At 44.0% G+C, this 22222-nt stretch overlaps 1 protein-coding gene across 1 annotated transcript in view; it reads right to left on the bottom strand.

Annotated features, from left to right (window-relative positions):
* Positions 1-22222, bottom strand: part of COBL (cordon-bleu WH2 repeat protein) — a 440790-nt gene that overhangs the window by 400961 nt on the left and 17607 nt on the right. The window contains exon 2 of the mRNA XM_088464406.1: positions 10152-10352. Coding sequence (XP_088320532.1) covers positions 10152-10352 — 201 coding nt within the window. The remainder of the gene's footprint in view (positions 1-10151; positions 10353-22222) is intronic.

Raw genomic sequence — 22222 nt, forward strand, 5'->3', positions numbered from 1 at the left:
TGCTGCTGACTGCTGTGCTGTCAAACTAAATGACAGTCTGTCGCAGGCAGTGGGCTGAGCCTGCTATAAGCGGTTTTTCACCATAAAAACACGGTACTGTTGCTCTTGTTCCCCCTTGCCTGCCCCCCCTCCCCTTTTCTCTCCTCCCCGCTGCGCTGCACCTGACCTGCTGACTGCTGTGCTGTCAAACTGAATGACAGTCACAGGCAGCAACAGGCTAAGCTTGCAGTGTGCGGCTCTTGAGCGCCAGCTGGGTCTTCCACTCTCCTCTCCTTCCTACTTGACTTGGCTGTCAAGCAGTATGAGAGCACTTCAGTCTTCAGAGCATTGTGTATAAGGAGCACTTCTGTGAACATTGTGTATATAGGGTCCCCTTTATTGTGAGACCACGTCCCTTTTTTGTGGCTATCGCTTTGTAACAAATGGGAGGGAGGTCGCAAATTTACAGTTTGCAGAGGGGCGCCGAACTCCCTAGCACCGGCCCTGAACAGGTGTAAATGCCCTTGTATGCTGTGGTGCTTAAAGGCACACCCAGTAGGTCTGCCATCACCTGGTCCTCTGGCCGGCTGCCTGAAGCCCAAGGTCCTATGTGCCCACAGTGCTGCAGCTCCATTTGTTCTTTGCTGAAAGTCTGAGGCCTTTATGGCGCTATTTATTTATTGCACATATTTTGCACTAAACCTCACCTATCCACATTTTTTGTGTTTATCACCTTTTTGTTGGGATTTGGATTAAGCAGTTGGTGGGGATAGGGCAGCTTTGGCCAACCTCGGGGAGAACGGTGCAACCCTGAACCTTGGGTTGGAGGGAAGCCTGAAGACCCTATGCCCCCTGAGGGGCCCTTTGGCTCAGGGATGTCAAAGAGGGGATCTTCAGCGAAGAAGGGATCTAAAGATTCCCTTTTCCTTTAAAGGGTTTTTTTGTTCTGTGGGGATGGAGAGAAATAGTGGCCCTTCTCAGTTCTGTCATCTTGACCTTCATCTAAAATCTATGGACCTCATTCAGAGCCGGACGCTATTTGCGGTCGTTTGTTCAGAAAAAAGGGGTGGCTATTCAAATGAACCGTTCGCTCTTTGCGGTCTGTTCACGCCTCTAGTTCTGAACGAGCGAACAAAACTTGCGGTCGTTTTTTGGAAAACTACACCCCCTGGCCGCTCGCATCCTACGTCATGTCCGCTATTTATTAGATTAATCGAGTACATCGACCAGCGTATGAACTGCTCGCTATTCTTGTGGTTGGTTTTTCCTACCGCAATCTTGCGAGCAGTTCTGACTATAAAATAACCCAGTGACGTGGTCAATGACGCTGCTGTATTAATTATGCACACCCATAAAACGCCCGTTTTGACCTTTAAGCACACCTGCGTTCGGATCTCCACTCCCCGTTTTCAAGCACCTTCCCCTGTTACCACCCACATACGCCTCCTCCTGTCACTCAAAATAGCAGGCATTCGCTATTTAGCGAACAAAGATTTTCAGTCGCACTGACTGGTTCGCGCATGCGTATTACGATCTGTACGCATGCGCAGTTGGGCAAACATCGCTCGGAACGAACGAGCGGCCGCTTACGAGCGGCTCTGAATCAGGCCCTATGACCCTTTCCTGATTGAATTAATATTGGTGATGGAGTTCAATTAGCGCTGATATCAGAATGCATAGATAACCAGTGCTTTATATTGTATTGTTGTTTCTTTATTATATACTGTAAAAAAGAAAAATGAAATAAATAGAAACATACTGCAGCAGTTGTATCAGTCTTACAGGAAGTTATTGTTTGTAGTGCAACTCTGATGTCCTCTTGTGGGGAGAAGGGGATACTGGAGCAGGAATTATGGAACTATGGCCCTGATTCAGGCCCGCTCGCTGTTTTTTTTTTTTTCTCTGGCCGCTCGCTAAGTTGTGGGAGACCTCTCACAGCTTGTGCGAGCGGGCAGGAGGCCGTCGCGATTATCGCGACCTTCGGCCTTGCAACGAGACCCTGTGGTAGGGTCTCGGGTACCGCAAGGCTGAGTGGACTTCCTGCTCTAATAGAGAAGAAAGTCCACTACTGGCATCACTAGTGATGTCAGTAGGGCCTCACACAAACGCCAGGTGTTCCTAAGGGCAACGCCTGCGTTTGTGCAGCCACCCCCCCTCCCCACCTACAAAATGGGGCGAGCTGTCACTCACCATCAACAGCCGCCCCGTCTTGTAGCGAGCCCCGTAGCAACTGAGCTGCAGTCGCTGGACGGGGCTCGCGCATGCGCATGCCAGACGCGGTGTATGCGCATGGAGGAAACATTGCGCTCGCGAGTGGCTCTGAATCAGGCCCTATGTACGCCCGATGTCCTCAGGTGTTATTGACTATGAGGGGTTCTGGTGTCATGATGGTCGCTGGTAATACACTCTTACAGATGAGGGACACAGTAATGTGTGTACAACAAAAAAAAAAAGCCAAAAACCAGCTTGAGAACAATTTTTCTTGTGTTTTTCCTCCTGTGTACCAAGGACAAAGAAAGAAGAAATTATTCAAGTTCCTATTGAATATATCATAAATCAATAGCAAGATTTTTATTTATTTTTTAAGTGGTAAATGAGGGTTAGGGCACTGTTTTATTTATTAAGCTAATGATTTACTGTTTGATTGAAGCACCTTTGATCCAGCAATGCAATCAGGGCTGGGGACAATACCCTGCTGCTCAACTGTGCAAGCAAAACTTTAACATTTTGTATCCAACTTTCCTGCTTACCAAGCCCCACTTTTATCAAGTAAGGTCTAACGTGCAGGCAGTTTCTTTGAATTGAGAGATAGTCTGGCTAAAGGAAGCACTATATGCATCTGAACTGATTTGGCTCTAAAGCACTGGTCGGGGAACAGGGGCAAATTACCCCAGATGGGGTAAAAATGAAATTCCTGGAGGTAATGGACGGACAACTGGGCATGCATATTAATCATTGCATGCCCGGCTGTCCGTCCATTACCCAAAGGAATGGAGGTCACTGGCGCCGGGTGCGGCGCCAGTGTTCTCCAGTCCGGCGCCGCAAGGAGGCTCTAAGCTGGACGCCCACTAAGATGTTATTACCAGCGGGCGCCCGGCGCCTTCCATGCAGCGCCGCGTCAGCCGGAGGCTGGAGTTTTCTTCTGAACTCCAGCATCTGGCTCTCCCCATGCACACTATGGGAGAGACGTCATGAGTGTTTTTTTTTTTCTTTGTACAAGAGGCACTACAGAGGCACTATATGGGGGCACTACTACAGGGGCACTACTAAAGGGGCATTATATGGGGGCACTGCTACAGGGGCATTATATGGGGGTACTGCTACAGGGGCATAACTATGGGGGCACTGCTACAGGGGCATTATATGGGGCTCTACTACAGGGGCACTATATGTGGCACTACTGCAAGGGCATTATATGGGGCACTGCTACAGGGGGATAACTATGGGGGCACTACTACAGGGGCACTACATGGGGGCTCTACTACAGGGGCCTTATATGGTGCACTACTACACAGGCCTTATATGGGGGCACTACTACAGGGGCATAACTATGGGGGCAATACTACAGGGGCATAACTACGGGGGCACTACTACAGGGGCATTATATGGGGGCACTACTATATGATTTTCTTCCCGCTCGCGAGCAGGTCTGAATCAGGCCCACTGTGCACAGACTAGTGCGCTGCCGGTCGCCGGAGAGATACTGCCCTCGGGCCCCCTACTCTCTTGAAACACCCCTGTATAGGTCGAAATTATATATCGATGTGCTGCACATCAGATGGGACGATTCTCAGCTGACAGTGTTATTACATGCAGCATGTAACAATATGGATCGCGTAGTGTGTACAATGATGTAATGTATCGCTACATCGCATCGCTGGGTCGTAAGGTGTGTACCAAGCTTTACTATCATACTGTTTATTATAAATCAGGTTCAAACAGCCAGTATGGAAGAAAACAAATATATATTAATGAAAGCAGAGCTCCAAATACAAAAGTTATTACCAAGTTGATGATAAAACTGGTGACTCGTATGCGCTCACATCAAAACAATGTGTTTCTTGATGTGCTTTAAACGTGTCTACAAACAGATGCATTTTACACACTTATCGAATAATATTTGTAGAATATCCCCCCAAAACACCGTGTTCGGGGAGTATCTGCAACTATTAATAGACATATCTGCTGCAATCTGCCTTTTTCGATCGCAAAAGCATCCCCCATGAGTTTCAATAGGGGCTGCTCCTATAAGTTCAATGAGGGCTGCTTAACTGCAGAATTTATAAGGCTCGGCCGGTAGCTTACGCCATCTTCAGAAGGTGTAAGCCGCTGTAGCCTATAGGTTATACTCCACAGAGTTTACCGGGAGAGGGATCCATGGGAGACCGTGCCTGCGCAGAACCACGCAGTGGTCGCAGTGGAGATCATTTAAATTCTAACACTGCAGGGAGTGAAACAGGCTACTAACGGAGTCCCTATCCCTGCTTGTGTTTTTTAGCACATTATGGCGATCCTTAATTTCTTATTGCCGAGATAAGCAGCGATAAGAAGTTACAATTATCGGTTCTAGAACCTGATAATTAATAAATATGCCCTTTGCACACATGCTGAGTACCACATATCTTAAGATGAAATCGGTATTTAATGCCGGCGGCTGAATAGATATGTGTAACTCAGAATGAACACATCAATGCTCCAGTTTTTGAGTGACGCATTTTATGGGTATATTATAGATGCAAATGCATCCGGGTTGGTTCAAAACCCGACCCTGGAAGCCCGACACATCGTAATCCCGATGCAGGCTGGTAAGTATATTTAACCGTCCCCTCTCCCCCCCCTAATCCTAACCCTCCCTTGGGTGTACCTAACCCTAAGACTCTGGGGGTGGTGCCTAACTCTAAAACCCCCCGTGGTGCCTAACCCTAACCCCCCTCCCCGCACTGTACACCTAACCCTCCCGGGGGGGTGCCTCACCCTAACCCCCCCGGTGGTGCCTAATCCTAACCTCCCCTACCCCTGGCCTAAATCTAACCCTCCCTGGTGGTGCCTAACTCTATGTCCCCCCAGGGGTGCCTAAACCTAATCCCCCACCCCATGCGGCTAACAGGTTTTGATACCCGGGTAACCTACATTCGGTATGGGATTTGGGATTTCGGCGTGTTGCTAATGATACGTGTCGGTATTTAGACGCCTATCTTTAGTCCCATGCCAGGCTTTCAGTGTCGGGATTCTGGCACTCGGCATTTCGACCACCGGCATCCTGACTACATCCCATGTATCCAACTCAACATGTAGTCCTGTATCTAAAATATTATACTGAATTATAAAAGAAATACAATTATAAGAATACATTTCCAGCTTGCCCCCACCTCCATGGCCATCTTTTCCCTTCAGGCCCCCACTCTGTTCTCAAAAGAGCAGAGCTGAGGCCTCTCCTGAACATGCACAGGTCCAGAAGAAGCCCTCTCTCTGGTCTATTTAGAGTAGACAGAAGGGCTGTGAAGGCTAGAACGCTTTGCTGTGCTCCTACCCAAATGTTACTATTTAGGCATGGTGATAACCTGTCCCGGGCCAGGCCTAGAGCAACAACAGGATATTTTCACTTTGTCCCCATATTTTCACCACGTGTTATCTGGCTTGTCATTAAACTTGAATTAAATTATTGGCAATACAGATATTTTTTTAAATCCATACACAGTATAGTTATGGTTTCAAAAATAATGATATGATATCTGACCTATAGTACTTGACTATAGTATTGTACAGTACATACAGTATATAGCTATTTACAAATGATAAATTCAAATGTCACATACAGTCATTACTTCACTATTGCCATCTCAGTTTTAGCCTTCACAGTAAAACAGTTAAACAATAGTCGACTATTCACAAGAAGGGTGTCACGGCAACCTACAGCCTACTAATGAGGCTAAGGTACAGTATACAGCATGCACAATGAACAGGAATCCTTACAAAATAAATACACACGGTGCTCTAGTATGCCATTACATCGTAAGAGAAACAATTACCATTATACTGCATATCTGTGTCTGAGCTACACAATTAGCATTAGGTTTACATAATAAACAAATAGTGAAGGGAAAGGACATGCATGTAACCTTTCAAACAGGCATTTGAATGTTATTTGTGCTTGTATGTAACTAGAATACATTAAATTAAATTAAGAAACAAGGTGTGGTGCTGTATCAAGTGTAGCACCCATGATCTGAATTGCATAAGCTAAATGTTTTTTTCGCCATGTGTTTAAATGGAACAAGCCTGTGTAGTTAGAAACATTGTGTGAAACTAGAAATCATGTAACTTTATAACTCATAGGTGCCTCCCACTTCAGTTACAACCCTAAACAACACCCACATCTTGCAATACGCTAATTACATAGTTAGCAACTTGTGTCTTAAACTATATGACTATGGGCCTGATTCAGCAAGGATCGCAACTGCTAATACGCACGCAATCGGCTGATTGTTGTGTTCTGCACATGCATATGCATCGCAGTGCGCGTACCGGCCACTACGATCGGGACTACGCTGACCCATCACAGAGTGATTAACAAGAAGTGCCGTTTAATGGTGGTGACAGGGGGTTGGTTGGAGAAACGCAGGCGTGCCAGTGCGTTTGAACGCCGTTACAGGGCGTGCAGAAATTAGCCACTACAATGGCATACGCAGCCTGAGTGCTCACTGCGTAGAGAAAAGTTAGCAATTTGCAGTGAGGTCTGACCTGCCATAATTGTGTGAGAGGCTCAGATGTACTTCGATGTTACCAATGTTTTGGATGGATTGCAAATTATTACTGATGTGCGAGAGGGGAAGTGGGCATCTGCATGTTGTCCGTGCGAGTACTTTGCGATTGCAATTATTAGCATTCTTCATACTTGCCTACCTTTAAAAAAACATTTCAGGGAGAGTGTGAAAGCAGCACCTATAAGCGCACGTTAAAGTGGACTGTGCTGCTACATCTGAGAGGTGTGCCATAACTTTGATCTACATCCAAATGTAAAAGACCTCCAAAGCAGTTAGTAAGATGTATTTGTTGAAGAAAACACACTGATACTATTTAGAAAATGCATGTAGCCATAGGGATCATTGTGCCTTATATATAACCAATGCAGGAAATTTATACTAATCATCCCATTTGAATGTATATATCTCTGGTTTTTTTTTTAATATAATGACTTCTAGTAAGGTGCAATCAGGAAGATTGCTGGACTCTTCAGAGATTGCTACTATTTTAGGGAGTCCCCCTGACAATGAGGGAGTGTTGGCCAGTAAGGCATACTTTTGCAGGAGAACTGCGTGCACAATTGCAGCCGCAATCGCATCAGCGATCCTTGTTGATCAGGTCCTGTGTCTTTTCACAACTACAACTTAATTTAGCCCACAAAGAGCAAAACACAGTGGATATACTGTACATATATCACACTTGCAGACTTTTTACCCAGGCCACCCAGGGATGCTGGAGGGGGATCCCAGGTGGGAGGTGCATGGGGTGTGATGCTGTAAATGGCATCATTATGGCAAGACCCCAGGATGTACAAAGCTGCAATTTGCTGCACTGTGCAGTGTGGGGGATTTGACCGTAGTGATGCAATTCACCCCAAATCGTGTCATCAAGACCCAGCATCACCCAATTAGGGTAAGTGGGCAGATGCGGGGCACTGGTCTACTCTCTCGGTAGTCCAGCAGTGCTACCTGAAATTTAGCAGTCTCGTGGATATACATTAGTTTTGAAACCAATACAATGAATATGTCAGTATTGCACTCTCTATAACCTGCTTTTGCATGTAGCAAGGACATTCTGGACAGCTTTGCTTTCACACTGTGATTTCAGCAAGATGTGCCGCTCCCCATTGTAAATATGCAATTTTAAATTTGCTCCCAGACCAACATTGTTTTCCTTAGGCACAAAGCTTCACCTTCTAGTTTGATTTACATCTAACTCTAAATTAAGCCCTAAATGAAAAGTATGATCTACACTGCCTTCAAGTTCTAACATGGGCAACCAGTGTCCTGTTCCTAGCAGTGAGCATGATGCTAAAGAATTCTCTGTGCTACAAACAGTTTCTCCAAGCTGGCAGATAAATACAGGACAGCCTATGCTGCACTAAGGAACAGCCTTCTCCATAACCAAAGGAGACTCAGATAACATACTGTAAAAGGTGAAGGGATACATTTGCCAACTAAGAATTCTATAATGACTAGTTCATGTTTCACGTCTCCACCTTGCATCTTATTACACCATGCCACGCCACCAATAATTGCCAGTAATTCACAGGAATGGGAGTCACCAATGGCTGCTTTTGGTAATTGGTCACTGATATATTTAGTAACCGTGTCCCTGTAAGTGATGTTAAGTGATCAGGGCAGTCCATGGCCTGAATAAATTCTAGAAAATCAGGTACCATGCAAGTTTTTTCATGTTATTCTTTTGTATTCCTATGTAACCATAAAGTAATATAGGTATAGCTATGTGGGCCTATGTCTAATTTAAGGTACACATCCACTTGCCGACTGTGAAATGAGTGCACGATTATGACTTTGTAATCGTGCAGTCGTTTCACAGTCTGTGATGTGCCTACACTGAACGTTCAGGACATCAATCATCGCCGAACATGGGCAACCGACCAGCATGTTCAGGCGATGACAGATGTCAAGAACGACCAGCGTGTGGCGCATCACTGGTCGTTTTTGACATGTACATGGCCGATATGCAAGCGATTGAACGATAACGATGTCGTTATCGTTCAATCGGCCTGTTTAATTGCGTAGTGGATAAGCACCTTTACACTTGCGATCTAGATAGTTATTTTTCAAATAATATTTGTGACATATCCACCTAAACCACACGTTTTCGGCTGGTATCCGCAAATATTAAAGATTCCCCGAATGTATGAAGGAGACACCGCAGCAGATATTCCAACATCTGCCGCGGTCCCTCCATTTCCAACAGCTTTCTATGGGGGCTGCAAAGCTGTCAGATTTGCCAAGCTATGGAATGCAGAGCATTCTGGAGATAGGCCCCAGTAACTAACGTAAAATGGCATTGTGCTGCTGTAGTCTATGGGCTACATTCTGCAGAAATCATCAGGAGAGGATTTCTCTGCCTCCCACTGCAAAGAAGATGGGACAGACCTAACTAAAGAAGAAGAAGATGACCCGCCAGGTATCGGGGAGGAACAGGGAGGGGGTGGTCAGGGTGGCATATATTGGGTCCCTTTACTAATGGTGCCCATACATCTGCAATGATTTGCCTCAATTCCCCCTTCAGCCATAGCCAGGGTATCAGGGAAATCAAACATGATGGAAATCCTAGATGCACTGATCCTAACCGAAAAATGATCGGAATAGGCGAGTCTGGGATTTTGAACATGCTGTTTTTCCGTGATTCACCAAAGGTTTGCCGGTCATCGTATCGGTCTCTAGAAATGGCAAAACTGATATATGGCCCTCATACTATAATACTGTACAGATGTGTCCACATACATCTATCCTCCGTGCTCTACAAGTCATGCCACACATAACGCGGGAGCTCCGTGTGACTTGGTAGCGCCGAGCATCTTTTGTGCAACTTTGTACCTTCAAATGCGTCTTATTCGCACAGCTATGTGAATAGATAGAATAAGCAGCTTTTGCTGATTAAAATGATATGCAGCATGCCTATGTTCTCTGAGCGAGTGCGGGTGTATCTACATGCGAAACGCTACGTTACACGGTCAGTGGCTGTAACACTGTAACATAGTGTTTAGCATGCAGATACACCCGCAGACGCACACAGAACATAGGCATGCTGCATATCATTTTAATCAACAGAAGCTGCTTGTGCTAGCTATTCACATCGATGTGCAAATCAGATGCATTTGAATGTAAAAAGTCGCACAAAAGACACTATGCGCTACCGAGTCACTTCCCGGCATGGCACGACTGGCTGTTTAATGCGCAAGGAGGCTAGATGTATGAGGACCCATCTGTACATTGGTTGTGATTGTGCTTTATTGATCGCTAGCTCAATACAGTATATTTCCAAATACACAAATGTAAAGTAAACATAGAACATGTACCAATCATATGATCATAAAACTTGTTTTACCCACAACAATATTAAGTATAATAGATTTAATGACACAGCAAGTGTATGGACTTATATTCACTTACCTTCCATCCACAGTAACTGTTTTTTGCTGACCATCAGGGAAACATATCGTAAGATCCACCTTTCTATGCAGAAGATTTTCTATAGATTCCTCCGTACTTTGGTTTCCAGTGCCATCTGATTCTGAAGATGACATGTGTTCCATCCGTGGTTTGGAAGTACAGTGTATTGGTGGAGGAGGAGCACGGGCTTTTATTTTCTTACTAAAATAAGAAATAGACTGATTACTAGGATACTAGCACATTTATTTACAAAGTTATTTATTTATTTCATACTGAGGGGCCTATTCATTAAACATAAAAATTCTCTGGAGATAATTAGCTAGAACTCTCATGGAGTTCTAGCTAATTATAGGTGGAATTCATCATTCCACCTCTCCATAAGTATCTATTCCGAAAAGCTGTCATTTTTGCGATGACAGCTTTTCGGGAAATAGATACTTTTCCCTGCCTACACTACCTTATCGCGTCTGGAAACAGTGCTGCGCATGCGCTGTTACATCTGTAAAACCAGCGCATGCGCAGCACTGCCAACAGATGCGTTAAGTTTCTAATGTATGGGGAGTGAGTAAATTAACGCAGGGGAGCATAGCAAGGAGATATCTGTGATATCTCCTGTGCTAAGTGGCTACATGAATACCAAAATAACATTATTTAAGGAAAATGTCCTTAAAAACGTTATTTTAGTGTTGATGAATAGGCCCCTGAGAACAAGAACTTCAAGTTTCTGTATGTCATCGTAGTAAGTGTTCTAATGCTGCATTGTGAGAGGTAACCATACACCTATGATGTATACAGACATTATCATTTAGGTGTAAATCCAGCTAGAAGATGCAATTTTGTCTTGGTAAAACTATGTTGTGCTGCTGAGAAGCAAATGTAAAATGTGCAGAGATTTAAACGTAGGGAGTAGTCCTAGACCGATTGTATAGAGCGGTGTTAAAGCTGCTCACTATTTTTGTGTAAAATGCATAAACAGACAATAATATTTCCTGCATGTGAAAAAAATGCACTTGCGGGCAGATTCTGTTAGATGCAGTTTGAGCCGCATTGTTTGTTCCCGTGGGTAAAGTGCCCGGAGGCATTCAATCACAGGCCTGCTATCAGCAAGGGGGTTGCATTTTGTGATTGTGGAGGTGTCATGTGACATCCAGTGCAGTGTAGTACTCTCAGCTTGTTAGTTACCAACATAGAGGATTTGTAGCCAGCAGCTTCACAGGTACAAAGCTGCCAGCTTCTGCTTGTTCACATCAGTAGGGATGGACATCAATGGTTGATGTTTGCTAACCATCAATGTTTTTCTTTCAATTCTAGTGTTTTAACCATTTGATGGTGGCATTCTGATGTTTGTCACCATCAAATGGTAATGATTTCATGATGTTCCTATGATTGACTGTTTCTTTAATGCCTTAGAGCTGCACCACCCCTGTCTCCCTTCTGGCTGCTGTGTGTTGTGAGGCCGCTTTTATTATTGAGATCACTGCAGCAGTGAGCAGCGCTGCTGCAGGTTAGTGACAGGTGCAGAACTGAAGCACTGCATTAACTATTCCGGTCCCCGTCCCCAGTCCCGCCCACTGCCAACCACACTGAAAGGGTATTGCGCATGCACAAGCAGGAGTTTTGCACATATCATATGAATAGTGTTTTCCATCAAATTATTTAGATGTAATGATTAGTTATCATCGCATCAAAAGTTTCAATGGTGGAAGTCCAGCCATCATTTGATGGTGGGCTTCCAATGTCAATCCCTACAAGTCAGCTCTGGGCACACAGTGAGCACCTAGCAGTCAGTGTTTTGAAAATAGAAACACTGAATGAGCGACACTGATTCTCATTCCATATTTTGGACACCCTCCACCTGGTTTTGCCTAATGTAGCACCAGTTCCAGGGGCAGAAGTATGGGAGACAATGGAGACGCCTGCCGCCGGGCGCCAACACTGAAGGGGCACCTCCTCCATCACCCATAATATATTCACTCCACTTAGGGCTATAAATATGGGGGATAGGGGGGCACTAAATGATAACTTGCCTCCGGGTGTCTGTGATGAATTTACGCCACTGACCAGTTCGGTATACACATCAACAAAATATTAAATGGAGGTGAACATAGGCCTCCCTTAATTTCTAGTAAGCATATGTTGTCACAACACAATGGTAATTACTACAGCTCTAGACAAAATAAAGTAAAGCAAGCAGTTAAGGGTCTGTTCATTGCCTGAATTAATGTGACCTGAAAGCAAGACTACCATAGAAATAAATCATCTCTAATTTCCCCGGCATTCTAGCTGTGTGAACACACATACACACACAACTTTCCAACTCTCCCAAATTTCAGGGAGTACTTTTGCCTTTGATCAATTATGGCACCATCTCTTGCTGTGCCATAAGACAAATTGCAGCATTGCACACCAGACAGCAGGGCCACCATGAGGCAATTCATGGCCCCACACCCCCTTGCCCCTCTCCCCTTCCTCTCAATACTGTTAAAAACATCCCATAGGGACAGAAGTGTATGTATCAATAGGAATCAGTACTATAGTGCGCCTCCAGAGAAGATGTGACATCCCATATAATGGGCCCGGTGATATCACATAAGGAGCATGCTGTCTGGCATTTGGCCTCCCTCACCTCTGTAGGAACACATCTCCCACTTCTTTAGAAACACATTAACACATCTTACCTCAATCACAATTTCCCCTCCTCCCCAAATAAGCAGCACATGCACCTCTCTCCCCTTTGCAGCATCACATCATTCCCGTCCCACTATAATAATATATTATCCGATATCTCCCCACACATACATTCTCCCTGCCTCACCACACCTGCCACAGTACATTCACCCTTGTATAAACATATCCTCCCTTCTCACCAGTATAAACACATCCTCCTTTCTCCCCAGTATAAACACATCCTCCGGTATGCAGTCGGGATGCCGACTGTCTGAATCGGCATCTTCCCTATCTAATCCTGGCAAGGGTCTAATGACAGGTATCGAAATCCCGACGCCTGTTATTTTATCTACGTCGGGAGCCTGGTGCTCCGGTTGAAGAGAAGCCGGGCGCTGGGCGCAGACAAACACGGGGCGGAGGTTTAGGTTAGGGGCTCCCGGGGGGGGACATAGGGTTAGGCACCCCCCAGGAGGGTTAGGCTAGGGGAAGGGGGGGTTAGGGTTAGGCACCCACGGGGGGAGGTAAGGGTTAAGCACCCTCCCGGGAGACTTAGGGCTAGGCTGCGGGGAAGGGGGGGTTAGGCTTAGACACTAAGAGGAGGTTAGGGTTAGACACTTGGTGGGGAGGTTAGGGTTAGGCACCCCTAAGGGAGGGTTAGGGTTAGAGGGGTTAGAAAGGTTAGCGATACTTACCTTAATTGACTATCGGGATTTTCACCCTTGCCGGGCTGCCGCTGTCGGGATTTGAACCGCTGGCCATGTGGCCTGCTGTAAATCATGCTGATTCCCCTCCTCCCTTCACCCCAGTATAAACACATCCTCCCTTCTCCTACCTGTAGCAACAGTCTCCCTTTTCCCACCAGTAGCAACACATCCTCCCTTCTCCCCCTATAGCAACACACCATCCCTCCTCCCATCAGTAGCAACACAATCTCCTTTCTCCCCCCTTAACAACACATTCTCCCTTTTCCCACCTGTAACACATCCTCCCTTCTCCCTCCAATAGCAACATTCTCCCACCTGTAATAAGGCATTCTCCCTTCTTCCACCTGTAGCAACACATCCTCCCTTCACCCTCCTGTAGCAACACATCCTCCCTCCTCCCCCTTTAACAACACATTCTCCCTTTTCCCAGTTGTAACAGCATATTCTTCTTTCTCCCACCTGTAGAAACACATCCTCGCTTCTTCGTCCAGTAGCAACACATCCTCCCTTCTCCCACCTGTAGCAACACATCCTCCCTTCTCCCACCTGTAGTAACACATTCTCCCTTCTCCCACCTGTAATTACACATTCTCCCTTCTCCCACCATCCACATCTTTCATTCTCTCCCCTTTAACAACATATTCTCCCTTTTCCCACATGTAGCAACACATCCTCCCTTCTCCTACCTGTAGCAACACATCTTCCCTTCTCTCTGTATAAACATTCTCCTCTATCCCCCCTTTTAACAACATGTCCCCCCTTCTCCCACCTAGCAACACATCTTCCCCACTCCCTCCTGTAGCAACATATCCTACCTTCTCCCTCCAGTAGCAACACATTCTCCTATTCACACCTGTAGCAACACATCCTCCCTTCTCCCTCCAGTAGCAACACATTCTCCCTTCTCTCACATATAGCAACACATATTCCCTACTCCCACCTGCAGCACATATCCTACCTTCTCCCTCCAGTAGCAACACGTACTCTTTTTTCACACCTGTAGCAACACATCCTCCCTTTTCCTCCCTGTAGCAACACATTCTCCCTTTTCCCACCAGTAGCAACACATTTTCCCTTCTTCCCCTATAGCAACATATCATCCCTTCTCCTTTCAGTAGCAACACAATCTCCTTTCTCCCCCCTTAACAACACATTCTCAATTTTCCCACCTGTAACATATCCTCCCTTCTTCCTCCAGTAGCAACATTCTCCCACCTGTAACAACGCATTCTCCCTTCTTCCACCTGTAGCAACACATCCTCCCTTCAAAATCACATGAAATAAAACAAGTAGCGCTAGTGATATAGTTATTAACATAACATATAGACAGTGGTATTTGGATATATAAAACAATTTATTATAAAAAATGTTGCCGATTCCACAATATAATATTGCCTATCAGCATTTAACAATAAAATCACAAGTTCTCACCCATAATCTCAAGTCTGTATTAAACTTTGATATAAGATCCTAGTGGGGTACCATAGATGTTGCCTCAATTGGGGACTGTTCTTTAGATGTTGGTACTGGTTGCCGCTAGAGGAGTGTCCCTTAGGTATTATAATCCAATTGGTGGGTCCTCAAGTGATGCGGTTTCCTATATATTATAGTTGCTGTTTGGTAAAATGCCTGGTGCCGCTAGAGGAATGTCCCTTGTATAGAATAGTTCCAGTGTTGGGTCCTCAATTCATGCGGTAGCTAAATAGTAAATTACTGAATGCAGCATAAATGATGTTAAGCATATCACTGAGTCCTCAGCTCCAAGGGCTAGTGTGGTAATTAAGCAGCAAAGTGTACTTGTATATGAAGATAGTCACCCAATCTCCAGGTCCTTAGCTCCAAGAGCTGCTGGGATGAGAGATGATGGTGCAAACGATGTTCCGTTGAGGATCTATAAAGTAGGGTGATGTATAAGAAAAATCCTGATGCGTTTTCCTGGGTCTAGGCGCAGCTTTATCAAAGACCTTTGATAAAGCTGCGCCTAGACGCAGGGAAACGCGTCAGGATTTTTCTTATACATCACCCTACTTTATAGATCCTCAACGGAACATTGTTTGCATCATCATCTCTCATCCCAGCAGCTCTTGGAGCTAAGGACCTGGAGATTGGGTGACTATCTTCCTATACAAGTACACTTTGCTGCTTAATTACCACACTAGCCCTTGGAGCTGAGGACTCAGTGATATGCTTAACATCATTTATGCTGCATTCAGTAATTTGCTATTTAGCTACCGCATGAATTGAGGACCCAACACTGGAACTATTCTATACAAGGGACATTCCTCTAGCGGCACCAGGCATTTTACCAAACAGCAACTATAATATATAGGAAACCGCATCACTTGAGGACCCACCAATTGGATTATAATACCTAAGGGACACTCCTCTAGCGGCAACCAGTACCAACATCTAAAGAACAGTCCCCAATTGAGGCAACATCGATGGTACCCCACTAGGATCTTATATCAAAGTTTAATACAGACTTGAGATTATGGGTGAGAACTTGTGATTTTATTGTTAAATGCTGATAGGCAATATTATATTGTGGAATCAGCAACATTTTTTATAACAAATTGTTTTATATATCCAAATACCACAGTCTATATGTTATGTTAATAACTATATCACTAGCGCTACTTGTTTTATTTCATGTGATTTTGTATGTATAGGGAGTGACTCCCCTACTTCTCATAGTAGCTGCTAGAAAAGCAACACATTTCAGCGCCTGTTTATACCCAATTGGGTATCCCCTTTTTTTCACATCCTCCCTTCACCCTCCTGTAGCAACACATCCTCCCTCCTCCCCCTTTAACAACACTGTTAAAGTCAAATAATAGGATGAAGTTGTTTACAATTATTATCCATCAATACTGTTGTCTTTGTTTGAAAAACATGCGACTAGCATGCTACGGCGTGGAAGGGTGTATTTAACCACATCACATGCGAATGCATTTTTACACACATGTACATACACATTCACTTATAAAATAGTTCCAACACACAGTTGTTTAAAATCAGGGTTAATAAAGTAATTAGTTAATATAATAATAATGTAAAATATACTTTATGGAGACCTAAGGTTCAGGATACAGAGGACATATCATGTTTGGTTTCATTCTACTCCCCTATGTATTCGCAGAGATCCGTTCCTATCAGCCAGGAGATCAGACCTTGCGTATGCAAGTTATGGATGATAGGGAATTAATGATCAGAAGGCTATTGTTTGTGTAATGTAAATAGACCAGTTTGAACTAGCTTTTCGAAGGGAAGACATGTATGCAGCAGTTGGAGATCTGACCCCCACCCTTTGTGGGCATCATCTGAACTGACCTATGTCCTGCATTACACCAGACTGACCTGAAGCCTGAACCAATGGAAACATGCCAAATCGCCCCTTTGTCCTCTATGTAACATGAACTATATATATAGATGAGCTCTGGGACTAGCAAGCAGTCTCCTTTGTGTGACCACAGAATTCAGGATTGAATGGCTGTTTGCTGGGTCCAGAGCGCATGCGTATGTATCGAATGTAATTATTGCATTAATTGTTAATCTGCTATCTTTTATTATTAAATCACTTTGTGCTTTGGAACCACTCTGAGATTGGAAAGCAATCAATGAACACCGACTAGACGAACATAACAACACATTCTCCCTTTTCCCAGTTGTAGCAACACATTCTTCTTTCTCCCACCTGTAGAAACACATCCTCCCTTCTTCGTCCAGTAGCAACACTTCCTCCCTTTTCCCACCTGTAGCAACACATCCTCCCTTCTCCCTCCTGTAGCAACACATCCTCCCTTCTCCCACCTGTAGCAACACATTCTCCTTTCTCCCACCTGTAGCAACACATTCTCCTTTCTCCCACCTGTAGCAACACATCCTCCCTTCTCCCACCAGTAGCAACACATTCTCCCTTCTCCCACCTGTAGCAACACATCCTCCCTTCTCCCACCTGTAGTAACACATCCTCCCTTCTCCCACCTGTAGTAACACATTCTCCCTTCTCCCACCTGTAACAAAGCATACTCCCTTCTCCCACATCTTCCATTCTCTCTCCTTTAACAACATATTCTCCCTTTTCCCACTTGTAGCAACACATCCTCCCTTCTCCTACCTGTAACAACACATCTTCCCTTCTCTCTGTATATACATTCTCCTCTATCCCCCCTTTTTACAACACATCCCCTCTTCCCCCACCTATAGCAACACATCTTCCCTTCTCCCACCTGTAGCAACATTCTCCTTTCTCGCCCTTTTTAACAACACATTCTCCTTTCTCCTACATATAGCAACACATCTTCCCTACTCCCACCTGTAGCAACATATCCTACCTTCTCCCTCCAGTAGCAACACATTCTCCTTTTTCACACCTGTAGCAACACATCCTCCCTTCTCCCTCCAGTAACAACACATTCTCCATTCTCTCACATATAGCAACACATATTTCCTACTCCCACCTGTAGCAACATATCCTACCTTCTCCCTCCAGTAGCAACACATTCTCCTGTTTCACACCTATAGCAACATATCCTCCCTACTCCCTCCAGTAGCAACACATTCTCCCTTCTCTCACATATAGCAACACATCTTCCCTACTCCCACCTGTAGCAACATATCCTACCTTCTCCCTCCAGTAGCAACACATTCTCCTTTTTCACACCTGTAGCAACACATCCTCCCTTCTCTCTCCAGTAGCAACACATTTTCATTTCTCCCACCAGTAACAACACATCCTCCCTTCTCCTGCCAGTATATAGTTATGTTCAGTTGCTCCTAACAATTGTGAAGACGGAACAATTACTTGTAAATGCTGAAGTAAAATTACTGAGTGCTCAATAGAATTATGTAATGACATATCATATATGAAATAATAAGTCTTCACAGTTATTAATCAATGTGAAAGTCACATTTTACATCCAAAATGTCATTAATTTAAACACTTCCGTATCTATTGATTAACTCTTTGAAAATCCAATAGCAATCACCTTTCCTGCAGTATCTAAATAGAAATGACAAACAAGTGATACGAATAGACAGCTGCACATTGATATAATATAGCCACAACCCTAACAAGTATTATCAGCTGTAGACGTCACTAAGCAAACAGCCAATCTGAATCAGCTAGATACTGTTGTTAATGGTCATAATTGCATAGACAGTCAGGTCCATAAATATTGGGACATTGACAGAATTTTCATATTTTGTCCTCTATTCACCACCACAATGGCTTTGAAGTGAAACAAACAAGATGTGATTTAACTGCAGACTTTCAGATTTAATTTGAGGGTAATTACATCCAAATCAGGTGAACGGTGTAGGAATTACAACGGTTTCTATATGTGCCTCCCACTTTTAAAGGGGCCAAAAGTAATGGGACAAACTAAACAATCCTAAATCTAACTTTCACTTTTTAATACTTTGTTGCAAATCCTTTGCAGGCAATTATAGCCTGAAGTCTGGAACGCATAGACATCACCAGACGCTGGGTTTCATCCCTGGTGATGCTCTGCCAGGCCTCTACTGCAAATGTCTTCAGTTCCTGCTTGTTCTTGGGGCATTTTCCCTTCAGTTTTGTCTTCATCAAGGGAAATGCATGCTCAATCGAATTCAGGTCAGGGGATTGACTTGGCCATTGCATAACATTCCACTTTTTAGCCTTAAAAAACTCTTTGGTTGCTTTTGCAGTATGCTTCGGGTCATTGTCCATCTGCACTGTGAAGCGCCGTCCAATGAGTTCTGAAGCATTTGACTGAATATGAGCATATAATATTGGCCGAAACACTTCAGAATTCATTCTGCTGCTTTTGTCAGCAGTCACATCATCAATAAATACAAGGGAACCAGTTCCATTGGCAGCCATACACGCCCACGCCACGACACTACCACCACCATGCATCACTGATGAGGTGGTATGTTTTGGATCATGAGCAGTTCCTTTCCTTCTCTTCTCTTCCCATCACTCTGGTACAAGTTGATCTTTGTCTCATCTGTCAATAGGATGTTGTTCCAGAACTGTAATGACTTTTTTAGATGTTGTTTGGCAAACTCTAATCTGGTCTTCCTGTTTTTGTGGCTCACCAATGGTTTGCATCTTGTGGTGAACCCTCTATATTCACTCTTGTGAAGTCTTCTCTTGATTGTTGACTTTGACACATATACATCTACCTCCTGGAGAGTGTTCTTCATTTGGCCAACTGTTGTGAAGGGGTTTTTCTTCACCAGGGAAATAATTCTTTTGTCATCCACCACAGTTGTTTTCCGTGGTCTTCCGGGTCTTTTGGTGTTGCTGAGCTCTCCGGTGTGTTCATTCTTTTTAAGAATGTTCCAAACAGTTGATTTGGCCACACCTAATGTTTTTGCTATCTCTGCTGGGTTTGTTTTGATTTTTCAGCCTAATGATGGCTTGCTTCACTGATAGTGACAGCTCTTTGGATCTCATATTGAGAGTTGACAGCAACTGATTCCAAATGCAAATGTCACACCTAGAATCAACTCCAGACCTTTTACCTGCTTAATTGATAATGAAATAACGAGGGAATAGCCCACACCTGCCCATGAAATAGCTTTTGAGTTGATAGTCCCATTACTTTTGGCCCCGTAAAAAGTGGGAGGCACATATTGAAGCTGTTGTAATTCCTACACCGTTCACCCGATTTGGATGTACTTACCCTCAAATTAAATCTGAAAGTCTGCAGTTAAAGCACATCTTGTTTGTTTAATTTCAAAGCCATTGTGGTGGTGAAAAGAGGCCAAAATATGAAAATTCTGTCAATGTCCCAATATTCATGGACCTTACTGTACGTGGACTATCCAGTTCCGCAAGAGAAACGCCTTCTAATGCTGGGTACACACTAAACGATGTGTACCCAGCATGATGTTGCTAGAGGTGGGACCCAGCGGAGGTGCCAGCATCGGCAACTACATATACACTTGCCAATGCTGGCAGCAACGCAACGACGACGGGGGCCAAGCATGGCCCCCGCTGACAATATCACCTGTCAGACTTGCATGTATTCGGGAGCGCGCATCTTCAGAGACATAGAGAGTACACACTGGCCATTGTGCCCGATATGTCATCTAGTATGACATATCGTCTAGTGTGTACCCTAGGGATATGTCCAGGTCTAATTAGTTCACGCTTAAACTTGTACTTACACTTACCTGTCCCTTCAATGTCATAGCTACTAATCAGTTATTACCTATCATTGTAATGAATGCACTTGATAAATGCTAACTAGAAACTGATTGGTTGCTATGGGCAACTTCTCCATTTGTCCACTTCTCTACTCTTTAGAAAGTTTGATACATTTCCCCTTATGTCTCTCTTGAAAGACTAAACTCCACATCAGTACAGTGCATACTTACCAACTTTATGTTTCTCCGGGGGAAGCTCGTCATGGATGGAGCTAGCCCCTCACGCCATTTCTGTCACAATTGTCATTTTTGCCCCAGCCCCTACATACAGAGTTGCAATTTCTAGTATTATCTCCCACTGCACTAGGAAGTGGGCGGGATGCAGAAGGTCCATACAGTCTTCCGTGGTAATAAGTAATTGTGGTACAGTGAAAGTCTGACAATGTTGACATTATGAATTGAATATCGAGATTCTGTGCAAGTCAATATTCTGAATGTTGACGTTCTGACTGCATACCAGTAATGTGCCCCCTTATCTATTATTTTCTCTGCCTCCTCCCACAGGCTGATTACTAAGAGAAAAAATCTACAGAACATTTCCAATAACATTAGATAAAAATAAGAATATTGCCAGTGCTAATTGCTTAATCATTCATTTAATTTTCCTTACACGATTTATTATCCAGAACGTAACTGATTTAAATGATGTTAATACATGGGGCTTAACATTAAATCTGTGTATTTTTGTTGGAAATGCAAAGCAATCAAATAGCACCTGAATACATACCGTGTACCATTTGCTCAATACAAGGTACAATATATACGTCCCTTGTGTAATCTTACTAAATATATATCTAATTCACAAACTGACTTGTAATTGGTCCCAAATGTGTCTATTAAAACAATTTTTTCTTGCAGATGTGGCACATATTAATTATCTGAATATATTAAAACAACACATATTTGGAGCATACGGTGAAATGCTAAATAAAAATGCATTGTATATTATGCATAAAAGGGCTGATGCAAAGCAGCAACCATCTTAATATGTGCTAGTTGGCAACAATAGCCTATGGTATACGCCAGACATAATTCATAGACACTTACGTCTCACTTGTGGCCATATTTTCAACCATTTTATTTACAATAAACATATTTAATATTTGGCAGCAATAAAACTGCTAAAGCCTCTCTAATACAGCAGAAACACACATACACACATACACAAGAACATATGCTCGAGCAATGAAGAAATCACCAATCAGCTCTAGCAGAGAATTTGCCAATAGCCCTACCAGCCGTACCAGGAACCCTGCAAGCCAAATACAAGTATCAGGGATCTGCGCCCTAGACAGCAGCAGCAGCTCTCGTCCTCCCCTAGTTACGGCCCTGGGTATTGCAATATCTTGGTAAATGGCATAAAAAAAGATGACGTGTGCCCTTTTCAAAATGAAGTTATTAAACAGTCTCTAGGAATATATTGGAAGCAATCTTCTATTCACTGCAGAAGTATAATTTTTTTGCCACGTACTGATTGCTCTTAATTGATATTCCTTTGTATGA

This window comes from Taudactylus pleione, unplaced genomic scaffold (assembly GCF_031769625.1).
Source record: "Taudactylus pleione unplaced genomic scaffold, aTauple2 ptg000054l, whole genome shotgun sequence".
NCBI lineage: Eukaryota > Metazoa > Chordata > Amphibia > Anura > Myobatrachidae > Taudactylus > Taudactylus pleione.